This window comes from Garra rufa, chromosome 10 (genome assembly GCF_049309525.1).
Source record: "Garra rufa chromosome 10, GarRuf1.0, whole genome shotgun sequence".
NCBI classification, from domain to species: Eukaryota; Metazoa; Chordata; class Actinopteri; order Cypriniformes; family Cyprinidae; genus Garra; species Garra rufa.
Window position 1 is genome coordinate 5,899,888 of NC_133370.1, and position 26,366 is coordinate 5,926,253.

A 26,366-nucleotide genomic window follows, 5' to 3' on the forward strand; every position below is an offset into this window, starting at 1 on the left:
ATGTACATCATTTTATTTAAATATTTTAAAGTAGTATTTTAATTTTGAAATGGTCTTATATACTAATCTTTAATGCTTAAACAAGTTAGAAATAAGTTTTTTTTTGTATTTATTATACATTTTGAAATAGTATTTTTAATACTTTTAAATCTGTAAATGTGTTTATACATTTTTAAATTTTACATTTAGATTTTATTTTAGTAACATCATGATTTAAAAATGTAAATTAATGTGCGTGTTTTTATATAAGTACATTTTTATGCATGTTTATTTTTATATATTATATATTTTATTATAGATAAAAATAATATTCAGTAATTGTAGTACTTTACATTTAGAAATGTATGTTTAAATTGCATAAATACATATAATTTATTAGAATTTTTAAATAGTCATTTTACTTTAACTAAAAAAAATAGAGTTTAGTTTATATTTTATTTCAGTAACATTATCTTATTTAAAGTCATGTACTTTTTAATATATTTTTAGTACTATTATATTTTTTAAATAGTCACTTTAGTATTTTAACAAGAAGTTAGAAAGGATTGTTTTTTTATCTGTTAGTATTTATTATTATAAATTTAAAAAACAGCTACTTTAAATTTAGAAATTTATTTTTTAATTACATGTTTTTCATTAACAAGAAGAACTTTAACAAGAAGTTAGAAATAATATTATTTTTTTAAATATATTTTTAGTATTTATTATTATAAATAAAAAATAATTTGATAATTAATTTTGTAGTAATTTGAGTATTTTAAATTTGGAAATGTATGTTTAAATTGCATATATATATATATATATATATATATATATATATATATATATATACACAAGAATTTTTAAATATTCATTTTAACTAAAAACTAGAAATTAGTTTTACTTATATTTTATTTCATTAACAGCTTTATTTAAAATCATGTAAATTCATGTACATATTGTTTTATATTTTTAGTACTCTTATCATAGTCTTTATAGTAGTATTTACTTTATAGTAGTATTCATTATAGGATTTTAACAAGTTAGTTTATTTTTAAAGATTTTTAGTATTATTATAATTTTTTTTATTAGAAATTAGTTATTTTATTAAAGTTTATGTACATAAACCACTATTATATTCCATCTTTTTAACAAATAATGATGTTTTATTGTTAAGTGCTTTGAGAAATCAACTTTTAAAGGTGCTATATAATAAATATATTATTATTTTATTGTTTATGACCATGTCACTAAAACTCTCATAATTTAGTTTTCATTTCAAACCATTTCTAATACCTCAAGCAGCAATTAAGGTGCCATTATTTATTCAGTTTAGTTTATTTGCTGCTGCATTATTAAAGTCACCGGTGACGGGTTTGCTGTCTGTTATAATATAATATGCGCTTCTTCATTCTTCAACAGCCGAGAGCTCAATCTAATGACAGATTCATGAAATAATGTGTGCTGAAATGTGCTGGTCAGTCTATTCAGATCAGGCTAAATGAGCATCACTAGTCTGATGCCAGAAAGTAGCAAAGTTTCAGTACAAGCTTTTACAGCTGTTTGAGTAAACAGTGTTTGTGAGTGTTGAGTTGTATGCAGCTGCTGTAGTCTGTGTTATCAGCCGCCTGCTCCGCAGCTGTGTGTCTGATCTCCAGCCAGACTCCATTAGCAGCTGCTAATTGTGATTATCTGCAAGAGTGACCGGCCTGTTGCTGCAAATTCATTTTCAAGTTATTTTATTGCTGGCTATATAAACAACATGAGTGCTCCCTGTACTGTGCTACTGTGTGTTTTCAGACAGAGTAGCTCCTCTGCGCTCTTTCAGTGTGTATTTATTTTTATGAGACCACCAAATCAAGCATGTATAGAGACTTATGGGCTATTTTGGCTTGAATCAGTTAGTGTTCTTGACTTGCTGCTGCTCTTATGCTTCACTCTTAAAAATACAGGTTCCCAAAAGAGTGTTTTTTTTTCTATTCTATAGAAATATTTATTTATCAGTATTATTTATATTTAGAATAGGTGTTTTTTTTTTTTTTTTTACTTTAAGCTTTTTTTTTTAAATTTTGTTGTATTTTGTCATTGATTTCATTTCCATTAGACTTTTTTTTATTTAGTTTTAGTAATTTCAGTGTTTCAGAAGCACTTTATTTTAGTTAGCTGCCAAAACAGCACCTATAATATTCATTTTTTTTAGTTTAATTTTATTAATTTATTTAAACCTTAGTTGCCAAGGCAGGATTTAAAAAGTTTAGTTTTTTAAGCTTTTCATCTATTGTTTTTTTAATTACAAATATTAATCATTATTAAGCATTAAACTAAATTAGTTTTTTTATATGCATTTTAAGATTGATTTTTCATTTCTTTTTTATATTTTGTTTTTTTAAGCTTTTCATCTAATTATATTTTTTATAATAAGCATTAAATTATTAAGCATTAAAAAATAGCTTTTTTAATATTTTAAGATTTAATTTCAGTTTTTTTTTTTTGGAAATTGTATATAAATATTTCCTTGATTTTTGTTTCTGTTTTAGTTTAGTACTGTAAGTCTAAAAAAAAATCCATTAGACTTCTTTTTTCCCAGTTTTAGTTTTATTTATTTAAACCTTAGTTAGTTGCCAAGGCAGAATTTCTAGTTTTTAGTTTAAGCTTTTCATCTAATATTTATGTATTTTTATTATAAATATTAATCACTATTAAGCATTAAACTAAATTAGTTCTTTTTTATAATTTAGGATTGAATTTTAATTTCTCTTTTATGTTTTAGGATTTCTAATTTCTAATTATTTAAGTTTTTTAAAAGTAATTTCTTTTTTATATTTTGTTTTTTAAGCTTTTCATCTAATTATATTTTTTATAATAAGCATCAAACTTTTAAGCATTAAAAAAATGCTTTTTTAATATTTTAAGATTTAATTTCAGTTTTTTTTTTTTTTGGAAATTGTATATAAATATTTCCTTGATTTGTTTCTGTTTTAGTTTAGTACTGTATAATAAAGTCGAATAAAATTTTATTAGAATTTTAAAAAATCTAATAAAATTTTATTTGACTTTATTATACAGTACTAAACTAAAACAGAAACAAATCAAGGAAATATTTATATGGATTTATATCTATTTTTTTTTTGTTTTTTAAGCTTTTAATCTAATGTATTTTTATTATAAATATTAATAACTATTATGCATTAAACAAAAATAGCTTTTTTATATTTTAAAATAAAATTTTAATTTTAGTTTATTTTAGTAACTTTATGTGCTTTTGCCATTTGTATTAATTTTTTATTTTGAAATTGTATATAAATATTTCCTTAATTTTTGTTTCTGTTTTAGTTTAGTACTGTAAAGTCTAAAAAAAAATCCATTAGACTTCTTTTTTCCCAGTTTTAGTTTTATTTATTTAAACCTTAGTTAGTTGCCAAGGCAGAATTTCTAGTTTTTAGTTTTTTAAGCTTTTCATCTAATATTTATGTATTTTTATTATAAATATTAATCACTATTAAGCATTAAACTAAATTAGTTCTTTTTTATAATTTAAGATTGAATTTTAATTTCTCTTTTATGTTTTAGGATTTCTAATTTCGAATTATTTGTTTTAAGTTTTTTTAAAAGTAATTTTAATTTTAGTTTGTTTTAGTCATTTTATTTGCCATTTTTTATTTTACAACATGAGCGCTCCCTGTACTGTGCTACTGTGTGTTTTCAGACAGAGTAGCTCCTCTGCACTCTTGCAGTGTGTATTTATTTTTATGAGACCACCAAATCAAGCATGTATAGAGACTTATGGGCTATTTTGGCTTGAATCAGTTAGTGCTCTTGACTTGCTGCTGTTCTTATGCTTCACTCTTAAAAATAAAAGTTCCTGAAAGAGCTTTTTTGGGTAGTTTTGACACAGAGGAACCATTTTTATTCAGCTTTATTTTTAAGAGTGTTGATGCATTGATGCATGCACAGATTTGATAAAGCTAAATCACAGATTTTTATATATAGAAGTATTTACTCATATTTAGAATTGCCTTTTATTTTTGTTTTCAGATTTTATTTCAATTTTCGCTTTTGTTGTTTTTGTCATTGTTTTCATTTCCATTAGACTTTGTTTTTTTTATGTAGTTTTAGTAATTTTAGTGTGATGAAGAAAAATAACCTCTTGTGGAATGGAAAGATTCCATGGATGTTAAAGGTTCTTTAGTATTTTATTTTAGCTAGTTGCCAAAACCACACCTATAATATTCATTTTCTTTTGCTAAGTTTCTAATTTGATATATTTTTAGATTTGATTTTAATGTTAGTGTGTGTAATTTTTTTGTGCATTTTAATTAACTTTTTTTCCCCTTTAGACTTTATTTTTATTTCGGTTTTAATTCTAGTAATTTATTTAAACGATTAGTTGCCAAGGCAGGATTTCTAAATTTTAGTTTTGTAAGTTTTTAATCTAATATAAATATATAAATATATATATAATATTTATATATTTATATTAGATTAAAAAAAATATTTTTTTATTTAAATTTTTTTATAAATATTAATAACTATTACTAATTTTTAGTTTAAGCTTTTTTACATTTTTAGATTTAATTTTACATTTTATTTACATAAAATAAATTTACATTTATTTTAGTAATTTTATGTGCTTTGCCATTTTTATTCATTTTTTTCTTTTAAAATTGTATATAAATATTTCCTTAATTTTTGTTTAAAATTAAAATAAAATAAAATTTCATTAGACTTTTTTTTTTACAATTTTTTTTTTCAGTTTTAGTTGTATTAATTTATTTAAACCTTAGTTGCTGAGGCAGAATTTCTAATTTTTTGTTTTTTAAGCTTTTCATCTAATATTTATATATTTTTATTATACATATTAATAACTATTAAGCATTAAACTAAATATTTTATATTATTTTTATATTTTAAGATTGAATCTTAATTTCTCTTTTCTATTTTAGGATTTCTAATTTCTAATTATTATTATTATTTTTTTTTTTATTAATTTTAATTTTACTTTGTTTTAGTTATTTTATGTGCTTTTGCCATTTTTATTCATTTTTTATTTTACAACATGAGCGCTCCCTGTACTGTGCTGTGTGTTTTCAGACAGAGTAGCTCCTCTGCGTTCTTGCAGTGTGAATTTATTTTTATGAGACCACCAAATCAAGCATGTATAGAGACTTATGGGCTATTTTGGCTTGAATCAGTTAGTGCTCTTATGCTTCACTCTTAAATATAAAGCTTCCCAAAAGAGCTTTTTTGGGCAGTTATGACACAGAGGTACCATTTTTGGTTCCCAAAGAACCTTTCAGTGAACAGTCCTTAAAAGAACCATTATTTCACATTATTTTAGTGTGATGAAGAAAAAGAACTTCTTGTGGAATGGAAAGATTCCATGGATGTTAAAGGTTCTTTATGAAAATATCAATGGCAGTAACGAAGCTTTATGTTTAAGAGTGTTGATGCATTGATGCATGCACAGATTTGATATAGCTAAATCATAGATTTTTATATATAGAAGTATTAATTCATATTTAGAATTGCATTTTATTTTTGTTTTCAGTTTTTATTTCAATTTTAGCTTTTGTAATTTGGTTGTTTTTCTCATTGTTTTCATTTCCATTAGATCTTGTTTTTTTTTGTTTTTTTTTTCATCAGAAGCACTTTATTTTAGTTAGTTGGCAAAACAACACCTATAATATTAATTTTCTTTTGCTAAATTTCTTATTTATTTTATATATTTTTAGATTTTATTTTAATGTTCCTGTTTGTAATTTTTTTATTCACTTTTTCCCTTTAGACTTTATTTTTATTTCAATTTTAGTTGAAGTAATTTATTTAAACATTAGTTAGTTGCCAAGATTTTTTTTTAATATTTTAAGATTTAATTTAATTTTAGTTTATTTTAGCTTTGCCATTTTTATTCATTTCTTATTTTTAAATTGTATATAAATATTCCTTAATTTTTGTTCCTGTTTTAGTTTTGTACTGTCTAATAAAAAATCCATTAATTTTCTTTTTCAGTTTTAGTTTTAATTTATTTAAACCTTAATTCGTAAATTAGTTCCCAAGGCAGGACTTCATCTAATTTTTTTATCTAATTTTTAAAAATAATTTCATTGCTTTTTTCCCTTAATTTAAATATATATATATATTAATAACTATTAAGCACTTAACTAAATTAGCTTTTCTATATTTTAGGATTTTAGTTTTAGTAATTTTATGTGCTTTTGCCATTTTTATTACTTTTTAATTTTTTTTAATATAAATATTTCCTTAATTTTTTTTCTGTTTTAGTTTAGTACTGTCTAATAAAGTCTAATGACAAATAATCCATTAGACTTTATTTTTAATTTCAGTTTCAGTAATTTATTTAAACCTTAATTATTTAATATATAAATTAGCTTTTTTATATTTTAATTTGATGTGCTTTTGCCATTTTTATTACTTTTTTTTTGTAATATAAATATTTTCTTAATTTTACATCTGTTTTAGTTAAGTACTGCAAACTAAACCTAAATTTCTTTTAGTTGCCAAAGCAATGTTTCTAACTTTTTATCATCTAATATTTGCATTTTATTTCAGCTTTATTTCAGTTACCAAAAACAACTTTCAACTCATCTTTAACAGTTCAGTATGTGAATCAGAATTCCCACAGTCACAGAAAACCCGGAAAAAAAAAAATTCAGGGAAACTGGTTTGTGTTTTTCCTGTTATGCTCTGCAATAAAAAAATCTATTAAATGCAATGCCTATAAATGATTTTTACCCAGTACTAAGACAGATAACTGGAGTACACTGGTTAAAAACCTGTGGGAACCCTGTTGATCTCCTGAATCTGAACAGCTTCCAAAATCGATGCACAGATCTCCAGCTTTCTTGGAACTCTGCCTTTTATGCAAATGAAGCCCAAAGCATCATCCTTAAATGTGTCATACCAGGAAGTGAGTGCCGGCATTCAGTTCTGCAGAGAGAGAGAGAGAGAGAGATTGATCCGGAGCTGCTCAGGTTAAACACTTTCCAAGTAGGAAGCAGCACGTGTGGTTGGGAGCATGGTGACCTCTCTGACCTCCAGAGGTCAAACGCTCCATCAGTGAAGGGACGCGGCATCCCACCTCTTTCTCTCCCTCTGCCGGGTTGAGACAACCTTTCAATGTCATTGCTCCGGGCTGCTGTTCTGGAGGTGCGCTTCACTCTCTGCATTGGCTGCTTTCAGTCACACGTCAGCGTCAGGGAAAACAAGGTAAGATCCGACAGTCCGCAGGACTTCTGTGAGCCGGCATCCTCCTTAATGACTGCGGTCTGCTACTGTAGGTCAGCATCAATGATATTCAAGGAGGAAGATGACTTGCTTTTTGCAGATGATGTGCTCGGGAAGATGCTTTCTGCTTGGGGAAGTGGTCAGGAACAGATGGTGATCACAAATGAGCTTTCTCTCGTGTTTAATCGATGGTAATGTCGTGCATGTGTTTATTATGAAAGCAGAGAGCATTCAGAGAGATTTGAAAGTGTTGAATTGATAATCTGGGATTTTGTTCTATTTAAACCTGGAACAATGATGATGTAAAATGAGGAAATATTTTAGAGTATGCAGTAAATCAATGTAAGTAAATTCTGATTTTCTTGCACATAATGCTCTTCGGAAACTAGTTTGTCGTAGCTAGTTATAACTAAAACTGAAACTAAAGTTAAAAACATAAAAATGTTACATCAAATAATTACAAAAGTTAATTCAATTTAACTTGATGTGCTAAACTAAATACAAGTGAACAAAAGTTAAAAAAAATAAAAATAGATAGATATAGATGGATATAATTTTATAAATGTATACATTTTATTTTAATTTTAGTATGTAGTTTAAATGTGACTAAGACTGAAAGAAAAATGTAAAAATATTACAAATATAACACTGAGAAATTATGCTAATAATAAACTGTAATTATATTTGTGATAATATTATTTCTTTTAATAATCAAATTTTTAAATCTAAATATTTTAAATTATTTTAATAATATATTTGCAAAAATGTCTTAAATTTAAATGTAACTCAAACTGAAAAAAAGGAAAAAAATACATATCTTTTTTTCAGTTTCAGTTACATTTAAATGTGTGTGTGTGTGTGTGTGTGTGTGTGTATATATATATATATATATATATATTAAAGGAAAATATTATTAAATATTAAATTTTTATTATATAATAAATATGTAGATATAATCACACATTTTATTATTAGCATAATAACTTGAGAATGTTCCAAAAAGTGTTATTTTAGCAACATTGAGACACTTTTTTGTTTTAATTTTAATTTAATTTAATCTCTTATTAATTTTAAGTTTTTTTTTCAAATATAAAAAAGTTGAAATTATATATATTTTATATATATAATTTTTTATTCATTTCAGTTTTAGTTACATTTAAATGTAAAATTATTTCAGGTTTTCATATTTAAAAAAAATATATATATTTTATTCTTTTTTATTTCAGTTTTAACTACATTTTAAATTATTTTAGCTTTTTATACTTGGAAGAAAATACTACAAGTTACTAAGACATTAAATAAAATTAAAATAAAAAACTGGAAAAAAATTTAATAGTTTCTTAATGTTGCTAAATTGAAAATTAAAACTGTTTGGAATATTCTCAGGTTATAATGCTAATAATATAATGTGTCATTATATTTGTGATTAATACAATTGTTCTTTTAATATTCTAATTTTTAAAAAATATTTTAAAATATTTTAGTAATATATTTGCAAAAATGTGGTCTTTATTTTCTCCCACTGGATTTCTTTTTTCCCCCTTTCTTTCTTTCATGGCAAACACTCTTGAACATTTCCGCTAACATCTATATGTTTACTTTTCAAAAGGAATGCATTTGCAACTTATTAATTGTAACCCTTACTTATTACGCATCACTATCTAAAGTATACATATTTGTACCTTAATGCTGGGCTACATATTATTGCCTTTTGAAAAGATACTGCCCCAGTGACGGCTTTTGTACCTTTTTTCTCTACCTGAGAGTGTTTTGATATACTACTTAAGATTATTGCTGCACTACTTTTCAGAATCAGAGAACATCTGGGCAGATGAGATCACTGAATAGTAATTTACTGACAACTTACACTGTATTTTATCATTTAGAGCTCTGTGTTTGAGTTTAATCTGGATTTTTAAGACATAATTCAACAGGTCTTTAAAGCGGAATGACCCCAGTGGTACTCCAAAACATTTTTCTGTGAGCTGCTGTAGTTCCGCCTGTCCGCCGGTAGGTGGCGCCGCGCTGCAGTCTGATTTCACTCTGTTGTTGTCATTGAGCGCATCCTCTGCTGGTATGACATCACAGCGCCATGACACAAAAAAAGTGTCAGACTGTTTATGCGACAGTAGTAACTACAAATATTCCCAGCCATCTGTTTATGCATGCGACCTCAGTCATTTATAGATTTCTGCACAGACACAACAGACTTGATTGATTACCTTTTAAGTCAGTAGGACTGGGAGGACGACAGATGAACTGAACGAAACGTGCTTTTTTTTCTGTTAGCGTATGCATACATAATTAATACGAATCTCGTTTTATTATGCTATTGTGTGCATGTAAAAACAAAAGCTGTTGGCCTGTTCACAGACCAGTGTTTGCAAAAGCTTACTTTGTTTTGATTTAATATCAGCTTTTAATTCTAGTTCAATTGACAAATTGCCAACTACGTTACTAAATACAGCTGAGGTCAAAAGTTTACAATCCCTTTCACAATCTGCCTGTTAATGCTTTTTAGCAAAATAATAGGGTTCACACAAAATGCATGTTATTGTTAATTTATTACCGACCTGAATAAGTTATTTCACATAAAAGATGTTCAAATAGTTGTTTCTTAAGACATTGTTACCCGAATGATCCACAGCTGTGTGTTTTTGTTTAGTGATAGTTGTTCATGAGTCCCTTGTTTGTCCTGAACAGTTAAACTGCCTGCTGTTCTTCAGAGAAATCCTTCAGGTCCCACAAATTCTTTGGTTTTCCTGCATTTCTGTGCATGTGAACCCTTTTCAACAATGACTGCATGATTTTGAGATTCATCTTTTCACACTGAGGACAACTGAGAGACTCATATGCAACTATTACAGAAGGTTCAAACACTCAGATACTCCAGAGCTGGGGGGTGAAAACTTTTGGAAACATGTAACTATATTATGTGGCCTCTGAAGGACAGTACTAAATATGATAAATATGATATTAAGGTGAAATAAGAAAAATGTAAAAATCCCCCAGCTCTTAATGCATTGTCTTTTCCCTCTGGAGCATCAGTGAGTGTTTGAACCTTCTGTAATAGTTGCATACGAGTCTCTCAGTTGTCCTCAGTGTGAAAAGATGGATCTCAAAATCATACAGTCATTGTTGAAAAGGGTTCAAATGCACAGAAATGCAGGAAAACCAAAGAATTTGTGGGACCTGAAGGATTTTTCTGAAGAACAGCAAGCAGTTTAACTTTAGGACAAACAAGGGACTCATGAACAACTATCACTAAACAAAAAAACACAGCTGTGGATCATTCAGTTAACATGAATAACATGCGTTTTGTATGATCCCTCTTATTTTAATAAAATAATGAACATTTTGCAGATTCTAAAAGGGGGATGTAAACTGTTACTACCATTTTACAATCTCAGACAAAAAGGCACAAAAGCTGTCCACTAGGGTGGTCCCTTTGAAAAAGCTACACCTTTGTGTTATATTTACCCTCTGAAGTGCATATTAGTTCTTAGAGTATACATATTAGCACCTAAAAAGTAGGCCTGTATTTTAGTTGCTTTTGAAAAGGTACTGCCGTAGTGTCAGCTTTTGTACCTTTTTTCTGATTGTAGGGAGTTATGTATATAGTGTATGCCAGGGGAGTCCAACCCTGTTCCTGGAGATCTCCCATCCTACAAAGTTTAGCTCCGAATCTAATCAAACACACCTGAACCAGTTAATTAATCTCTTAGGCAGCACTTGATAATTACAGACAGCTGTGTTGGAGCAGGGCTTGAACCAAAGTATGCAGGTAGGTAGATCTCCAGGAACAGGGTTGGGCACGCCTGGTGTATGCCATATGTGAGTAGGCCTTCAATCATCACATATCTACGATTTTAGTTTCTCATTTGTTTTGTATTATTCAGTGCTGATTTATCACGCATCTTGTTATATGTGACCCTGGACCACAAAACCGTTTAGTCTTTAGTAGCACAGGTATATTTGTAGCAATAGCCAAAAATACATTGTATGTGCCAAAATTATTGCATTTTTCTTTAATGCCAAAAATCATTAGGATATTAAGTAAAGATCATGTTCGATGAAGATATTTTAGAAATGTCCTACTGTAAATATATAAAAAATGAATGTTTGATTAGTAATATGCATTGCTAAGAACTTCAATTGGACAACTTTAGAGGTGGTTTTCTCAATATTTAGTTTTTTTTTGCACCCCAAGATTTCTGTTGTGTCTCAGCCAAAAATAGTTTTATCCTGACAAAACATACATCAATGGAAAGCTTGGAAAACGTATTCAGCTTTCAGATGATGTATCAATCTCATTTTAGAAAAGTTGCACTTACAACACTTACAATGGTTTTGTTTTCCAGAGTCACATATCAGAACTGAATTATCTTTCTAATAAGCATTTTGAAATGTCATGACCTTGAGCACAGGGCCTGAATTAGCTGAATATCTTTAAAAGCTCTATATTATTTTAGCTTGAAATGGCGCCAAAGACGATGTTTATTTGGTACAATGTTTAAAAACCTACATTAATTTGCTTATTAAAATGGAAAATGCGCTCACGGAGTGACCCAACAAACAGTTAATAAACTAAGAGCTGTTTCATTTTGTTTGCAAAGAAATCACGTAGGTCTCTCTCCCTCTCTTTCTCTCTCCCTCTCTCTCTCTCTCACCCATCATCCCTGCTGATTGGTTTCCCGCAAAGATAATTACAGGCCAAATCTGATCCGGTGAATGACATGGACCGGAATGAGCTCTCGCCCGGTTCGGATGTTGCCATGACGAAGAAAGCGGCCCATAAGAGCGCGCCCGCGTACCACTGCACCGGGAACAGCACTAGCGCCAAGAGTTGCCTGGAGTCCAACTCGGATGCCGCCGGGTCGAACCCGAAACCCAATCACGTCGCCATGGAGGAGACGGACGACGCGGAAGAGGAATCCAAGTTTCAGCATCCGCGGCTGAGGAGGACGGGAGGAGGGAGCAGCGTCCAGATTAAGAGCTGCGCGCCGGGAGGAGGAGGGGGAGGAGCAGGAGGAGGAGGAGGAGGCGCGTCCAGGAGCTCCACTTCCACTGATGCGCGCCCGGGTGATGGTGATGCTGCTGCTGCTGCTCCTGCGGGTCGCCACGACACCGTTAAGGGCGGAGGAGGAGGAAGCAAAGCGTCTACCGTAGTGGCCACCGTGACGGTAGAGGCTTGTAATGCTGCTGAAGGTGACGGCAATCTTTCAACAACGCTTTCCAGCATGAAATGCAACAAGAACGGGGAGTGCAGGCGGGACTCCGGCACCGGGAGCCTCCGCTCCATCATGTCCAAGCCGGACGGGATCAGGCGCGCAGCCTGCAATTCAACGACCAGCGTGGACGCGACCAGCACGCAGGGACAGGACGCCTCGTACCCCGGGGTCCCGGAGAAGAAGGATTCCAAAGTGTCCTTTTCCAACGCCCCCAGCAGGAAAGCCTCGTCCTCCATCCACGGCGCGCAGCAGCAGCCCCGCAACTCGGTGACGTTCCTCAAATCCGAGGATGGAGCTCAGGAGGACGGCGAGACCCGGGGCAGCCAGGCGAGCTTCATGCAGCGGCAATTCAGCAGCATGTTGCAGCCTGGGGTCAATAAATTCTCCCTGCGCATGTACGGGAGCCAGAAGGCGGTCGAGAAGGAGCAGGAGCGTGTCAAATCGGCGGGCAACTGGATCATTCACCCATACAGCGACTTCAGGTAAGAGAAACTTTGCATGATGGCATGGACCAAATGTGACCCATCAATGAAATGGGCATCCAATAGTGTGCTTTTTTTACATTTCAATTTTGGAACCAATAATTAAAACGAATGAGTGAGTTTAAAGATCTTGTAGTGATAGTGGCATTGAGCAGCAGATGCGTTCTCAAATGTATTAATAATGCAAGTATTTAATGGTCTCAGACTTTTGAACCCTCACACAAACCTGTTGATCAGTAGTTTTAAACGAAATGTGACTCTGGACAACAAAACCAGTCATAAAGGTCACTTTGTTTTTGAAATTGAGATTTATACAACACCTGAAAGCTGAATAAATAAGCTTTCCATTGATGTTTGGTTTGTAAAGATAAAACAATATTTGAAAATCTGGAATCTGAGGGTGCAAAATTCTAAATATTGAGAAAATCGCCTTTAAAGTTGTCCAAATTAAGTTCATAGCAATGCATATTACTAATCAAAATGTAAATTTTAATATATTTACGAAAGGAAATGTACTAAATATCCTAATGGAACATGATCTTAATATCCAAATGAATTTTGCCGTAATAGAAAAATCAATAATAATACCATTTCCAAAAAACATGCATTTTTTATTTGAGTGTCGTATTATTCTCTCATAAAATTGAGCGATGTAATCTGACCGTGCTATTGTTGTGGTTATAAAAAGCGAAACAAAAAAGCAATAGCATTGTGATTTTTTGAGCATACACATTATGGCACATAAGCATTTTTGTCCGTGCTGAGTTAGATGTATTTCTACCTGACTAGATAACAATGTGAGACCAAATACATTGAAGCACATAAGCAATTTTCTCTAGTATTAATAGCATTCATTCTGATAATGCATATATCTCAGGGTTTTAAAAATGATGACGCATTAACCTCAGTAAATACAATTTTGACGTGCCAAACTTTCACTCAAGTGTTAGTCTACAGATGGTCATGCTGTTATGCATTATGTCTGTATCAGGGAGGAACATCATTCCAGCACCACAGTCAGTCTGGACGTGTTTTGCATGCTATGAAAACTACTGGATGACTTTTACATAAGCTTTGCATTGCTTGAGGTTCATGCATCAGGTTGCATTCAACAATGCAACATGTGAGTTGCACTGAATTCAGCAGTACATTGTGTACATTAAGACCTCATCAGATGATATATAAATATTGTTGATGACAAAATGCATGCAATTTCGGCATTTAGTGAAGCTACACGCACACATCCGTAACATTTTGCATCGTCTCCCTAGAAAAACCTGAAACTGATGCATATTTATTTCAATACTCCCACTCCATTCAAAGTCATCTTGACATATCAAAGACCCTCGGAGCCGATCAGCTGTGCAAACCTTGTGAAAAGGAGCTGCCATTGTGTACGAGTTGCATCAGTCTCCAGTTATGAGTCAGCATGCACCTTAGCGCGCGCTGCTGTGACCTTGAGTTGTACACGTGTGCGAGCACCACGTGGAAACGGATCACATCCGCTCCACACAGACCTTTATTTCAGACCCTCAGGAATTGACTTGCACCAGTCACAGCCGTGCGAGACTCTCAAATATCAGGGGTCTTCTGAGGTTTTCGGCTCTCTTGCCCTTTCCACAAGGTCACTATAAAGCATTCTCGACAGCACATTGTTATGCATTGTTGCATGCATCTTTGCAGTGCTAATGTTGTTGATTTTTAGTGCTGTTTTCATAACAAACCTGTTTAATGTACCTTATATGAGTGACATGCATGCTGCAATGCATTAGAATGCTGAAATGTTCACAATGACTCTTGAATTGACAGCTGTCAGAATATTTTTGCATGCATTTAAATAGCATAATCAGAATAAACTAGGACATTTGTGTTTTTTTCTGGGAATTCTAATCTGGAAATACTGGAGAGGCCTGCTTTTTCTATTTATTATGCTGGGTTTTCTTAATTTTGGACAGCAATTTAATCGACTCATTAATTTTCATTCATGTTTTAACAAAAGCGCTCAAGGGCAGAATGAATCGCCAAATGTAGGTCATAAAAATCATGTCTAAACATGTTTGTTAAATGCTTTTTAAAAATATGTCTCCTGCTAATTGCCAAAATGTTTCAATAGCTTGACTTTTCACTACTCTTTGTATCTAATCTCTATCTAATATTAGTTTTGTTTGACATATACTTAGAAATTAATGTTTGGTTGAATTTTTTTTTTTATATTAGTGAAATGCATTGGTTAACATGACCTAACAATGAAAAATACATCTAAAGCATTTATTAAGCTTATTTAATGTTAATGTCAACATGGACAATCAATAGTCAACAAATAGTTATAAAAATTGTGTTTTTATTAACTTATTTTTTTTACAAAGATTAATAAATGCTATAACACATTTAGTGCTCATTGTGAGTTATTATTTTAATTTGTTATATTTTAGTTCATGCATTTGTAATGTAAGTCCAACGAATTTAAATTGACAAATGGGTCAAAGACGAAAAAGGTTTGTGCACAAAAACAATAAGTGTAATACTGCTTTAAATGGTTGTTTTCCCTAAAAAATGTAATTTAAATTTTATTGCATTTTTGTTTTTGTTTTTCTGAGCAAAAAATTTAATAATTCTAATTTACAGAAGACCCACTAAAATGTCATTCAGTGTAAAAATCTTGTTAGACATATTTACAACAAAAATCAATTCATGACATATTAAAAGATGAATTATTTCATCCCAAATACTAATTAGTTGTAATTCTACATTTCCAAAATTTGCCACTATCCTAAGTTTTGCCCATTTGTCAGTAAGAATTATTTTACTAATTTAAAACACAATAAAATTGTATATGCTCCCTTATTCTTTTATATATTTGAATATGTACAAGTCAGAATAAGCATGTTGTTTGAATTTTTACATAAATATTGTGTAACACTGAATGACAATGTAACATTATTTCAACCAAATTTTGACATTAATTCTCCAAAAACATATTTGAAACATTAAAAGTATTGACACTTTATTTACATTTAATGTGCTTTCTGTGGACATAAAATTACTTTTGTAAATTTATTTTGTTAACGTCTTTGACCCATATGCATATGTTGGCTTTTTTTTGTTCTTTTTGATATTTCTGGAATAATGTTTTCCTCTTGTCACACCCAGTGGTTTATGCATTTGCATGATGCATGCAAAATGTTAATAAGACTGAATTCTGTGCATGTAAACACAGTCACTGTGAAACAATTCTTGTTATTAACCTTGTAAATATGCAAATAAGAACAACAACCCAGGGTTTACAAATGCGCAAAAGTAAAATCACATAATTTACCACTGACTTATAAGATGGTGTTGGATAAAGCCATTTTCTTTCTCTTCTCTCTTCCAGGTTCTACTGGGATTTCACCATGCTTCTCTTCATGGTGGGCAACCTGATCATTATTCCTGTTGGCATCACCTTCTTCAAAGAAGAGACGACTACGCCCTGGATCATCTTTAACGTGGTCTCTGACACCTTCTTCCTCATGGACCTGGTGCTCAACTTTCGCACGGGTATCATTATTGAGGACAATTCTGACATTATCCTGGACCCAAAGACCATCAAGAAGAAGTACCTAAAGACCTGGTTTATTGTGGACTTTGTCTCATCCATTCCGGTGGATTATATCTTCCTGATCGTGGAGAAAGGCATAGACTCGGAGGTGTATAAGACGGCGCGAGCCCTGAGGATTGTGCGTTTCACTAAAATCCTGAGCTTGCTGAGGCTGCTGCGTCTCTCCCGGCTTATCCGCTATATTCACCAGTGGGAAGAGGTATGTAAACAGACACCGCCACAATCTCACATATATTTACCATGTCATATGTGTATACACAAAGTGCCAGACACATCAGATGTAATAGATATGGAATCCCATTTCCACCATACAAGAAAAAAATAATGACTTGCTAAATTATAATTATGAAAAAAGTCAGAATTGACATAAAAAGTCAGGAATTAAGAGATAAAAGTCTAATTTTGTAATCAGGGGCGGACTGGGACAACATTCAAGGCCGGGAAATCTCACACTCATCCAGGCCATCCCAAAAACCCACAACAAAATCTGAAACCATGGACAATATTTTTTTTTTTTTGTAAAGCCATTATTATTATCACATAAAAAGTATAATCCATTGGCTGGTGCCACGCAAAATAATTAAAGATTATCTCTTGAACTTCCATTTACTTTTTTATAAAAATGTAAGTATTACATTAGGACCATGTGCTATTGTTTTATCTTGGCCAAATGTCAAAACTGTTGGCCTACAATAATAGCTACATCTTGAATATATCTTTAGTAAAATCCTAATACTGAATTTTTTTTTTTTGCATTATCATGGGTCATGTTTTGTCCTTAGGAAAATTAACCATGGTTTAATTAGGCCTATGGTGAAAGTAAAGTAGTAACTGTTTTTTTTTGGCATTTTTGATTACAATTTGTATAACCAGAGTTTTACTACAAATACCATAAAGTGTAGCAAAACCTTTTTTTAATTTGTGGTTACCATAGTTTAACTATAGTAACAGTGGTTTTTGGTTTTTAGTGAAAACATGGTTAATTTTTGTAAGGGCTGTATTGTTGTTAGCCTTAGCTCCCTCTAAACGTGTTATAAAACAATGTGAATATTTGTCTGCTAAATTCCTACTCTTTACAAAATTATGCCATTTTGTTAATTTTGCAGCAAACTGGCTGCTATTGATAATATTTGCAAGCAGTTTAATGCTTAACTAAGAAAACAAAACTACAGTAGTATCTGACCTGTAAATGAAGTACTGAACAGGACAGTTTCGACCCTCTTCTCCCCCTGGGCGCTCCATTCTCGAGTCTTGCATTCTTTTGGCGGACGCATGATTGGGCGAATTGCGTTGTCAGTCAAGACAAACCGGATTATGCTTTATTAGAGTATTATTATTGAATGGCGAATTTGGAAATAATCACTTTAGTACATTCGGCAGGCAACAGAAACAACAACAACAACAACAATATATATATGAAAATAAAATATAAATAAAAAAATGGAAGCGGGCCAAATTGGCTGCCAGGCCACTGGGAATTGTCCCGGTTCTCTCGATGGCCAGTCCGCCCCTGTTTGTAATTTACGGCATAAGTCAAAAAGTTAATTATGACATAATTATTAAAAAATGTATTATGACATGAGATAAAAGACAGTTGTGACATGACAGTTAACACTGAGATAAAAGGCAAACTATGAGATGAGACATTTTTGACAAATTATCATTATGAGACAAAAATCATAGTTCTGACATAAGTCATAATCATGACATAAAAAGTCAATTAGACAAAAACTTTTCTAATTAAGACATAAACAGTAAAATCAAATTTATGAGATAAAAGTCAATTATGACATAAGTTAACATTGAGATAAAAAGCAAATTATGAGATAAATCTAAATTATGGCACTAAAGTTATTTTTGACAAAAAGTAAGTCGTAATTATGGGATATAAAGTCAATCTTGAGACAAAAAGTCTTAATTTTGACATAAATAGTCCTAATTATGAACCAATTTATAGTGGAAAAGTAATTTACTACATAAATAGTAAAAATGTATGAGATAGTCTAAACTATGAGATGAAAAGTCTAAATTATGAGATAAAAGTTGATCATTAGGCAGAAAGTCTATTTATGACATAAATTATCAAGAATTCATGATGAAAATTCAAAATTATGAAACAAATATTATGACAAAACAATATTGAGATAAAGAGTAAATTATGAGATGAATCTAAATTATGGTGTAAAAGTCATTTATTACAAAAATAGTCAAAATTGAGATTAAAAAAGTTTTTTATGATTTGTCATAATTATGATGTAAAAAGTTAAAAACAGTATAACAGTCAGTATGTGTTATAATTATGAATTTAAACTGCTTATTTCACAATTTCAACTTTATCTCATAATTAAACTATTTATTTCACAAGTAATGACTTTTATATTTCAGAATTTGTCATTATATTTAATTTCATATTTATGACTTTCTATGCAAATCATGATTAACCCAAGCTTTTTTTTTTTGGTTGAAATGGCCTTCCATATTGAATATATTGAATTCTTATATGAACTCTGTGAGCTCTGCATGCTGTGTGCAATATCTGAATGAAATATGAGCGCAAGTGGAAGATTATTCTCCTGGTAGACACAAATGATCTGTGGATGTTTAGACATGCTTAATAGAAATAGAAGACATGAAGGGTGCAGAGATGTGCCAGTCCCAGTTGGCAAAGTTGAACAATGGGCCCAACGGGCCAAAACCACTCAGATATTGTTTTTTTTATACCTTTATCAGGTTTAATGGAGTTTTCAGTTAAGCTTTGTTTAAAGTTGCTAAACGCTAGCAGTGACAGATCTTTTTCCTGTATTATGATGTACATCTGAGTCTATTTTTGCCACTGAATAAAAAATACAAAAGGTAATTGCGACTTTTTATCTCACAATTCTGACTTTTTTCTCGCAAATTGTGAGTTTACATCTCACAATTTGTTTTTTTTCCCTCAGAATTGTATCAAATAAACTTTTTTTCTCAGAATTGTGAGATATAAAATCACAATCGTGAGTTATAAAGTCAGAATTGCGGGATATAATCTCACAATTGCGAAAAATAAAATCAGAATCGCGAGATAAAATCTCACAATTCTGACATGACTTCTGACGAGTTTACCTCTTGCAGTTCTGACTTTTTTCTCGCAATTGAGAGTTTGTATCTCACAATTCTTACTTTTTACAGAATTTTGAGATATAAACTCTCAATTGTGAGTTAGAAAGTCTAGTTCTGAGCAGAAAAAAAGACTGAAATGTTCACAGAATTGCTGTTTATTCTCACAATTCTTACTCAACTCACAATTTCGAGTTTATATCACACAAATCTGACTTTTTTTTCTCGCAATTACGAGTTTATATCACGCAAATGCGACTTTATTTCTTAGAATTACGAGATATAAAGTCACTGTTCTGACTTTATAACTTTTTTATCTCACATTTCTGACTTTTTATCAGGTTTAATGGAGTTTTCAGTTAAGCTTTTTTTAAAGTTGCAAATCGCTAGTAGTGAAAGATCTTTTTTTCTATTTTTGCATAAGATTAATGAAAAAGAAAAAATGTAGGCGGAGACTTGGTTCTAATGCATCATTGTTGATTGGAGGTTGAGATGTGGGTGTAGCTATCAAATGCGCAGGCAGGGGCGGGGTTTAATTGTGGGGGCGGGGTTTAATACAAAATAATTGCATAAGCTCCAGTTATGAGATTTTGATGAGACGTTACGAGGTCAAACATTGAATTGTTCACAAGAAGTTCAATAACATGCATTTAGTAAATAGATTGAGCTTTGTTCACATAATTTCTCCTAAATTCATTTAGGAGAAATAAAGTTATACACCAGATTTTCATATTGAGACATACAGCACAATTACAGAGCGGTATGTTTAGTCTTTGATGAGAAATATGTAAGTTCTATAACCTTTGATTGTAGTATTTAGTCTTTGGACATTGAAATCTCTTTTCTAAATGTGAGCTTGCGCTCTTTTTCTCAGGAGAAACATCTGAGAAGCAAAAGTTTCTCAGTAAATCGGATGTATTCCTGTTGTTGTCTAGGAGTAACAGTTGATATTACAGAAATGTTGTTTCTGATTTTGCTGTCCTATGGGTGCAGAAGCCTGCCGAGAGCAGATGGCGACTTTAACACTGATTAATTGATCAGAAATGTGTTGACGGTTGTCTTGTCAAAGTCCAGACAGACTCAAGCGGAGTTCTGACGGCTCTTTGAAACAGTTCAGTCACACTTTGGTCTCTAATTAAAGCTCTGTGTCAAAGCGTCTGTCAGTCAATGAGTTTCTGAATCTCTCTGGATGAGGCTTTTGACTGGACACCACTGTGTTTGGAAAATTGGCAGATATATGTGATTTTCGCAATGATGCCGTTGACAATAAATAATTAAGTAACATTTGGATGGCTTAGAGTTGACAGAATAGCATTTAAAATGTAGTCTCTTCTGAGAATGTGAATCAAAATGAATATTGACTCATCTTGGATTTATAATGTTTTGATGTTTTTGAGAACAGGAGTCATTTTAGGTGTTTTGAGTTGGTTGGTTTGATTTTTTCTTCTTCATCCCTTCAGTTCTACGAGGTGATTAAGACTGTTTTATGGAAGCCCATTTCTGACACTGAATAAAAAAAATACAAAAGGTATTTGCGACTTGTTTTCTCACAGTTGCGAGTTGCAAAGTCAGAATTGCGAGATATAAAGTCAGAATTGTGGAATATAATCTCACAATTGCGAAAAATAAAGTCAGAATTGCAATTGCGAGTTTACATTTTGCAATTTTCTCGCAATCTAAAGTTTGTGTCTCACAATTCTTACTTTTTTTTTTCAAAATTGTGAGAGATAAACTCACAATTGCAAGTTAGAAAGTCCAGTTCTGAGGAGAAAAAAGACCGATATGTTCACAGAATTATGAGTTTATATCACGCAATTGTGACTTAATTTCTTAGAACTACGAAATATAGTCACAGTTCTGACTTTATAACTGTTTTTATCTTTTAATTTTGAGTTTATATCACGCATTACTGACTTTAATTCTCAGAATTCGAGTTTATATCTCACAAAATAGCATTTAAAATGTACAGTCTCTTCTGAAAAAGTCAATCAAAATTGCTATTGATTCATCTTGGATTTATAATGTTTTGATGTTTTCGAGAACAGGAGTCATTTTAGGTGTTTTGAGTTGATTAGTTTGTTTTTTTCTTCATCTCTTCAGTTCTATGAATTGATTAAGACTGTTTTATGGAAGCACATTTCTGACACTGAATAACAAAATACAAAAGGTATTTGCGACTTTTAATCTAGCAATTTCTTTTTTTCTCAGAATTGTGAGATACAAACTTACAATTGTGAGTTGTAAAGTCAAAACTGTCAGTTGTAAAGTCAGAATTGCAAAAAATAAACTCAGAATTGCAATTGCGAGTTTACAATTTGCAATTCTGACTTTTTTTTCGCAATTGAAAGTTTGTATCTCGCAATTCTTACTTTATTCAAAATTGTGAGAGATAAACTCACAATTGCAAGTTAGAAAGTCCAGTTCTGAGGAGAAAAAAGACTGATATGTTCACAGAATTGAGAGTTTTTCTCGCAGTTATGAGTTTATATCACGCAATTGTGACTTAATTTCTTAGAATTACGAAATATAGTCACAGTTCTGACTTTATAACTCTTTTTATCTTTTAATTTTGAGTGTCTATCACGCATTACTGACTTTACTGAGTTTATATCTCACAAAATAGCATTTAAAATGTACAGTCTCTTCTAAGAAAGTCAATCAGAATTACTATTGACTCATCTTGGATTTATAATGTTTTGATGTTTTTGAGTCTTTTAAGGATGTTTTGAGTTGGTTTGTTTTTTCTTCATCTCTTCAGTTCTATGAAGTGTTTTATGGAAGCCCGTTTCTGCCACTGAATATTATTTTTTTTTAATTCAGTAAAATTCAGTAAAAAGTAATGGCGACTTTTTATCTCACAATTCCGACTTTTTTCCTGCAATTGCGAGAAAAAAAAGTCAGAACAAGACATGATAAAAAAAGATAAAATGTTGCAATAACCTTTTTTTGAACTTTCTATTCATCAGAGTCCTGAAAAATAAAATGTTTTAACAAAAATATAACCCAGCACAACCGTTTTTAACATTGATAGTAAACATAAATGTTTCTTGAGCTGCAAATCAGCATATTAGAAAAGCACATAAGATTTCTGAAGGATTATGTGACACTGAAGACTGGAGTAATGATGCTGAAAATTCAGCTTTGTATAAAAGGAATAAATTACATTTTAACATATATTCAAACAGAAAACAATTATTTTAAATTGTAAAAATATTTACAATTTTTACTGTATTTATCAAATAAATGCAGCTCTGATGAGAATAACATTAAAAAAAAAATTAGAAAATGACTATTTGCACTCAGAAACTTTAAGATATGTACATTTGTTCAGCTATACCACAGCCATAATAGAAGCTGTCACAAAATAAAGATATCAACTCATAAATTAATTTGTTACAAGACAAATAGTTGGTCGTAATTAACACTGACTCCTCAGTGCCACTTAAATCCCTTAACAATTTACATAATTAACACTTATTATGCTTCCGGTATGATAATCAGCTACCCATTTAAAAAATTATTAAGGGTCTTCCACTTTGGGTTATTTGGGATTACCACTGATGTAAGTTTAAACACTCCCCAGAGGAAATGCATTTTATTCGACCTGGACAATAGTTTATTCATTAAAAGCAAACATGAGTTAAACTGAACTCCTAGCTGTTGTTCATCAATAACTCCCTCCAGATCGAACAGAATAACCTCCAGGTCTGAAGCAGTGAAGTAGGATAACTATCTTTATCAATTAAGATGCTGCGGGTGGATCGAGTGGGCCGGCGATGAAGTCTGGAGCGGCTACTTTGCATAATTATGAGGTTGCGATTGGTAATTTGTCTGCAATATGCAATTAGACCAATGCTGTACAGAGACCTGCCTTGTTAACTCCTGTATGAAAGCGCAGTAAAGGTGAGACACAGTGTTCCTGGCTTTTCTGAAAGTACGGCCGCTTTGCATTCACGACACGCACGAGGGAGCAACTCTAAGCAATCTACAAACATAAAGTGCACCGTTCCTGCAAACGACCTCCTTTTAGAATACAAGTAATCTAGATGGTTTAGCCTTGAACGAATGTACAAATGTTTGCTTTTTCCTGTATCAATAAAAACATTTACAAACAGTGTATAGAAAACAAACAGTAAATAAACCTAGAAAGTCTCATTATATACTGTAGGTTATTCAGGTCAGTGTTTTGATTACTAAAGAAAAAGGCAAAAAAAAAAAAGTATATATATACATACAGTGGGTATGGAAAGTATTCAGACCCCCTTAAATGTCTCACTCTTTGTTATATTGCAGCCATTTGCTGAAATCATTTAAATTCATTTTTTTTCACTCAATAATGTACACACAGCACCCCATATTGATAGAAAAACACAGAATTGTTGACATTTTTGCAGATTTATTAAAAAAGAAAAACTGAAATATCACATGGTCCTAAGTATTCAGACCCTTTGCTCAGTATTTAGTAGAAGCACTCTTTTGATCTAATACAGCCAGGAGTCTTTTTGGGAAAGATGTGAAGTTTTTCACACCTGGATTTGGGGATCCTCTGCCATTCCTCCTTGCAGATCCTCTCCAGTTCTGTCAGGTTTGATGGTAAGTGTTGGTGGACAGCCATTTTAGGTCTCTCCAGAGATGCTCAATTGGGTTTAAGTCAGGGCTCTGGCTGGGCCATTCAAGAACAGTCACGGAGTTGTTGTGAAGCCACTCCTTCGTTCTTTTAGCTGTGTGCTTAGGGTCATTGTCTTGTTGGAAGGTAAACCTTCGGCCCAGTCTGAGGTCCTGAGCACTCTGGAGAAGGTTTTCGTCCAGGATATCCCAGGACTTGGCCGCATTCATCTTTCCCTCGATTGCAACCAGTCGTCCTGTCCCTGCAGCTGAAAAACACCCCCACAGTATGATGCTGCCACCACCATGCTTCACTGTTGGGACTGTATTGGACAGGTGATGAGCAGTGCCTGGTTTTCTCCACACATTCCGTTTAGAATTAAGGCCAAAAAGTTCTATCTTGGTCTCATCAGACCAGAGAATCTTATTTCTCACCATCTTGGAGTCCTTCAGGTGTTTTTTAGCAAACTCCATGCGGGCTTTCATGTGTCTTGCACTGAGGAGAGGCTTCCGTCGGGCCGCTCTGCCATAAAGCCCCGACTGGTGGGGGGCTGCAGTGATGGCTGACTTTCTACAATTTTCTCCCATCTCCCGACTGCATCTCTGGAGTTTAGCCACAGTGATCTTTGGGTTCTTCTTTACCTCTCTCACCAAGGCTCTTCTACCCTGATAGCCCAGTTTGGCCGGACGGACTAAACATCTTCCATTTAAGGATTATGGAGGCCTCTGTGCTCTTAGGAACCTTAAGTGCAGTAGAAATTGTAACCTTGGCCAGATTTGTGCCTTGCCACAATTCTGTCTCTGAGCTCTTCAGGCAGTTCCTTTGACCTCATGATTCTCATTTGCTCTGACATGCACTGTGAGCTGTAAGGTCTTATATAGACAGGTGTGTGGCTTTCCTAATCAAGTCCAATCAGTATCACACAGCTGGACTCAAATGAAGGTGTAGAACCATCTCAAGGACCATCTCTTAAATATATGAGTGTCACAGCAAAGGGTCTGAATACTTAGGACCATGTGATATTTCAGTTTTTCTTTTTTAATAAATCTGCAAAAATGTCAACAATTCTGTTTTTCTGTCAATATAGGGTGCTGTGTGTACATTAATGAGGAAAAAAAATAACCTTAAATGATTTCAGCAAATGTGCAATTTAACAAAGAGTGAAACATTTAAGGGGGTCTGAATACTTTCGTACCCACGGTATATATATATATATATATATATATATATATATATACATTGCCACTCAAAAGTTGGGGTTCAGTAAAATTTATGGTTTTTAAAGACGTTTCTTATGCTCATCAAGGCTGCATTTATTTGATCAAAAATACAGTAAAAACTGTAATATTGTGAAATATCATTTCAATTTAAAATAACTGTTTTCTATGTGAATATATTTTAAAATGTAATTTATTCCTGTGATACAAAGCTACATTTTCAGCATCATTACTCCAGTCTTCAGTGTCACATGATCCTTCAGAAATCATTCTAATATCGTGATTTATTATCAATGTTGAAAACACTTGTTCTGCTTAATATTTTGCTGCAATCTGTGATACCTTTTTCAGGATTCTTTGCTAGAATAGGTTTTCTAACAATGTACAGTACTGTTCAAAAGTTTGAGGTCAGTACATTTTTATTCTTTCTTTTTTTTGAAAGAAATTAATACTTTTATTCAGCAAGGACGTGCTAAATTAATAAAAAGTGATCACATAGATTTACATTGTTAGAAATGATTTATATTTTGAATAAATGCTTTTCTTTCTATTAAAGAATCCTAAAAAACAATCACAGGTTCCAAAGAAATTTTGGCAGCACACCTATTTCCAACATTGATAATTGTAATAATTAATCAGCATATAGACTCTTAAGACTTGAGTAACAGCTGATGAAAATTCAGCTTTACATCACAGGAATAAATTATATTTTAAAGTATATTAAACTAAAAAAACATTATTTTCTATTGTAATAACATTTTGTAATATTACTGCTTTTTTCTGTATTTTTAATCAAATAAATGCAGCCTTGATGAGCATAATAGACTTGAAATGTACTAGGAATGTAGTATGTGCACAAATTAACATAAATATAATTAATAAATGCTGTAGAAGTTAGTTAATGAGACCCAA

At 31.7% G+C, this 26,366-nt stretch overlaps 1 protein-coding gene across 1 annotated transcript in view; it reads left to right on the plus strand.

The window, feature by feature from the left end:
* Positions 1 to 11,960: 11,960 nt before the first annotated feature.
* LOC141343845 (potassium/sodium hyperpolarization-activated cyclic nucleotide-gated channel 2-like) overlaps positions 11,961 to 26,366 on the plus strand; it is an 86,979-nt gene continuing 72,573 nt past the window's right edge. The window contains exons 1-2 of the mRNA XM_073848507.1: positions 11,961 to 12,937; positions 16,311 to 16,734. Of these exons, the coding sequence (XP_073704608.1) occupies positions 11,961 to 12,937; positions 16,311 to 16,734 (1,401 nt within the window). The remainder of the gene's footprint in view (positions 12,938 to 16,310; positions 16,735 to 26,366) is intronic.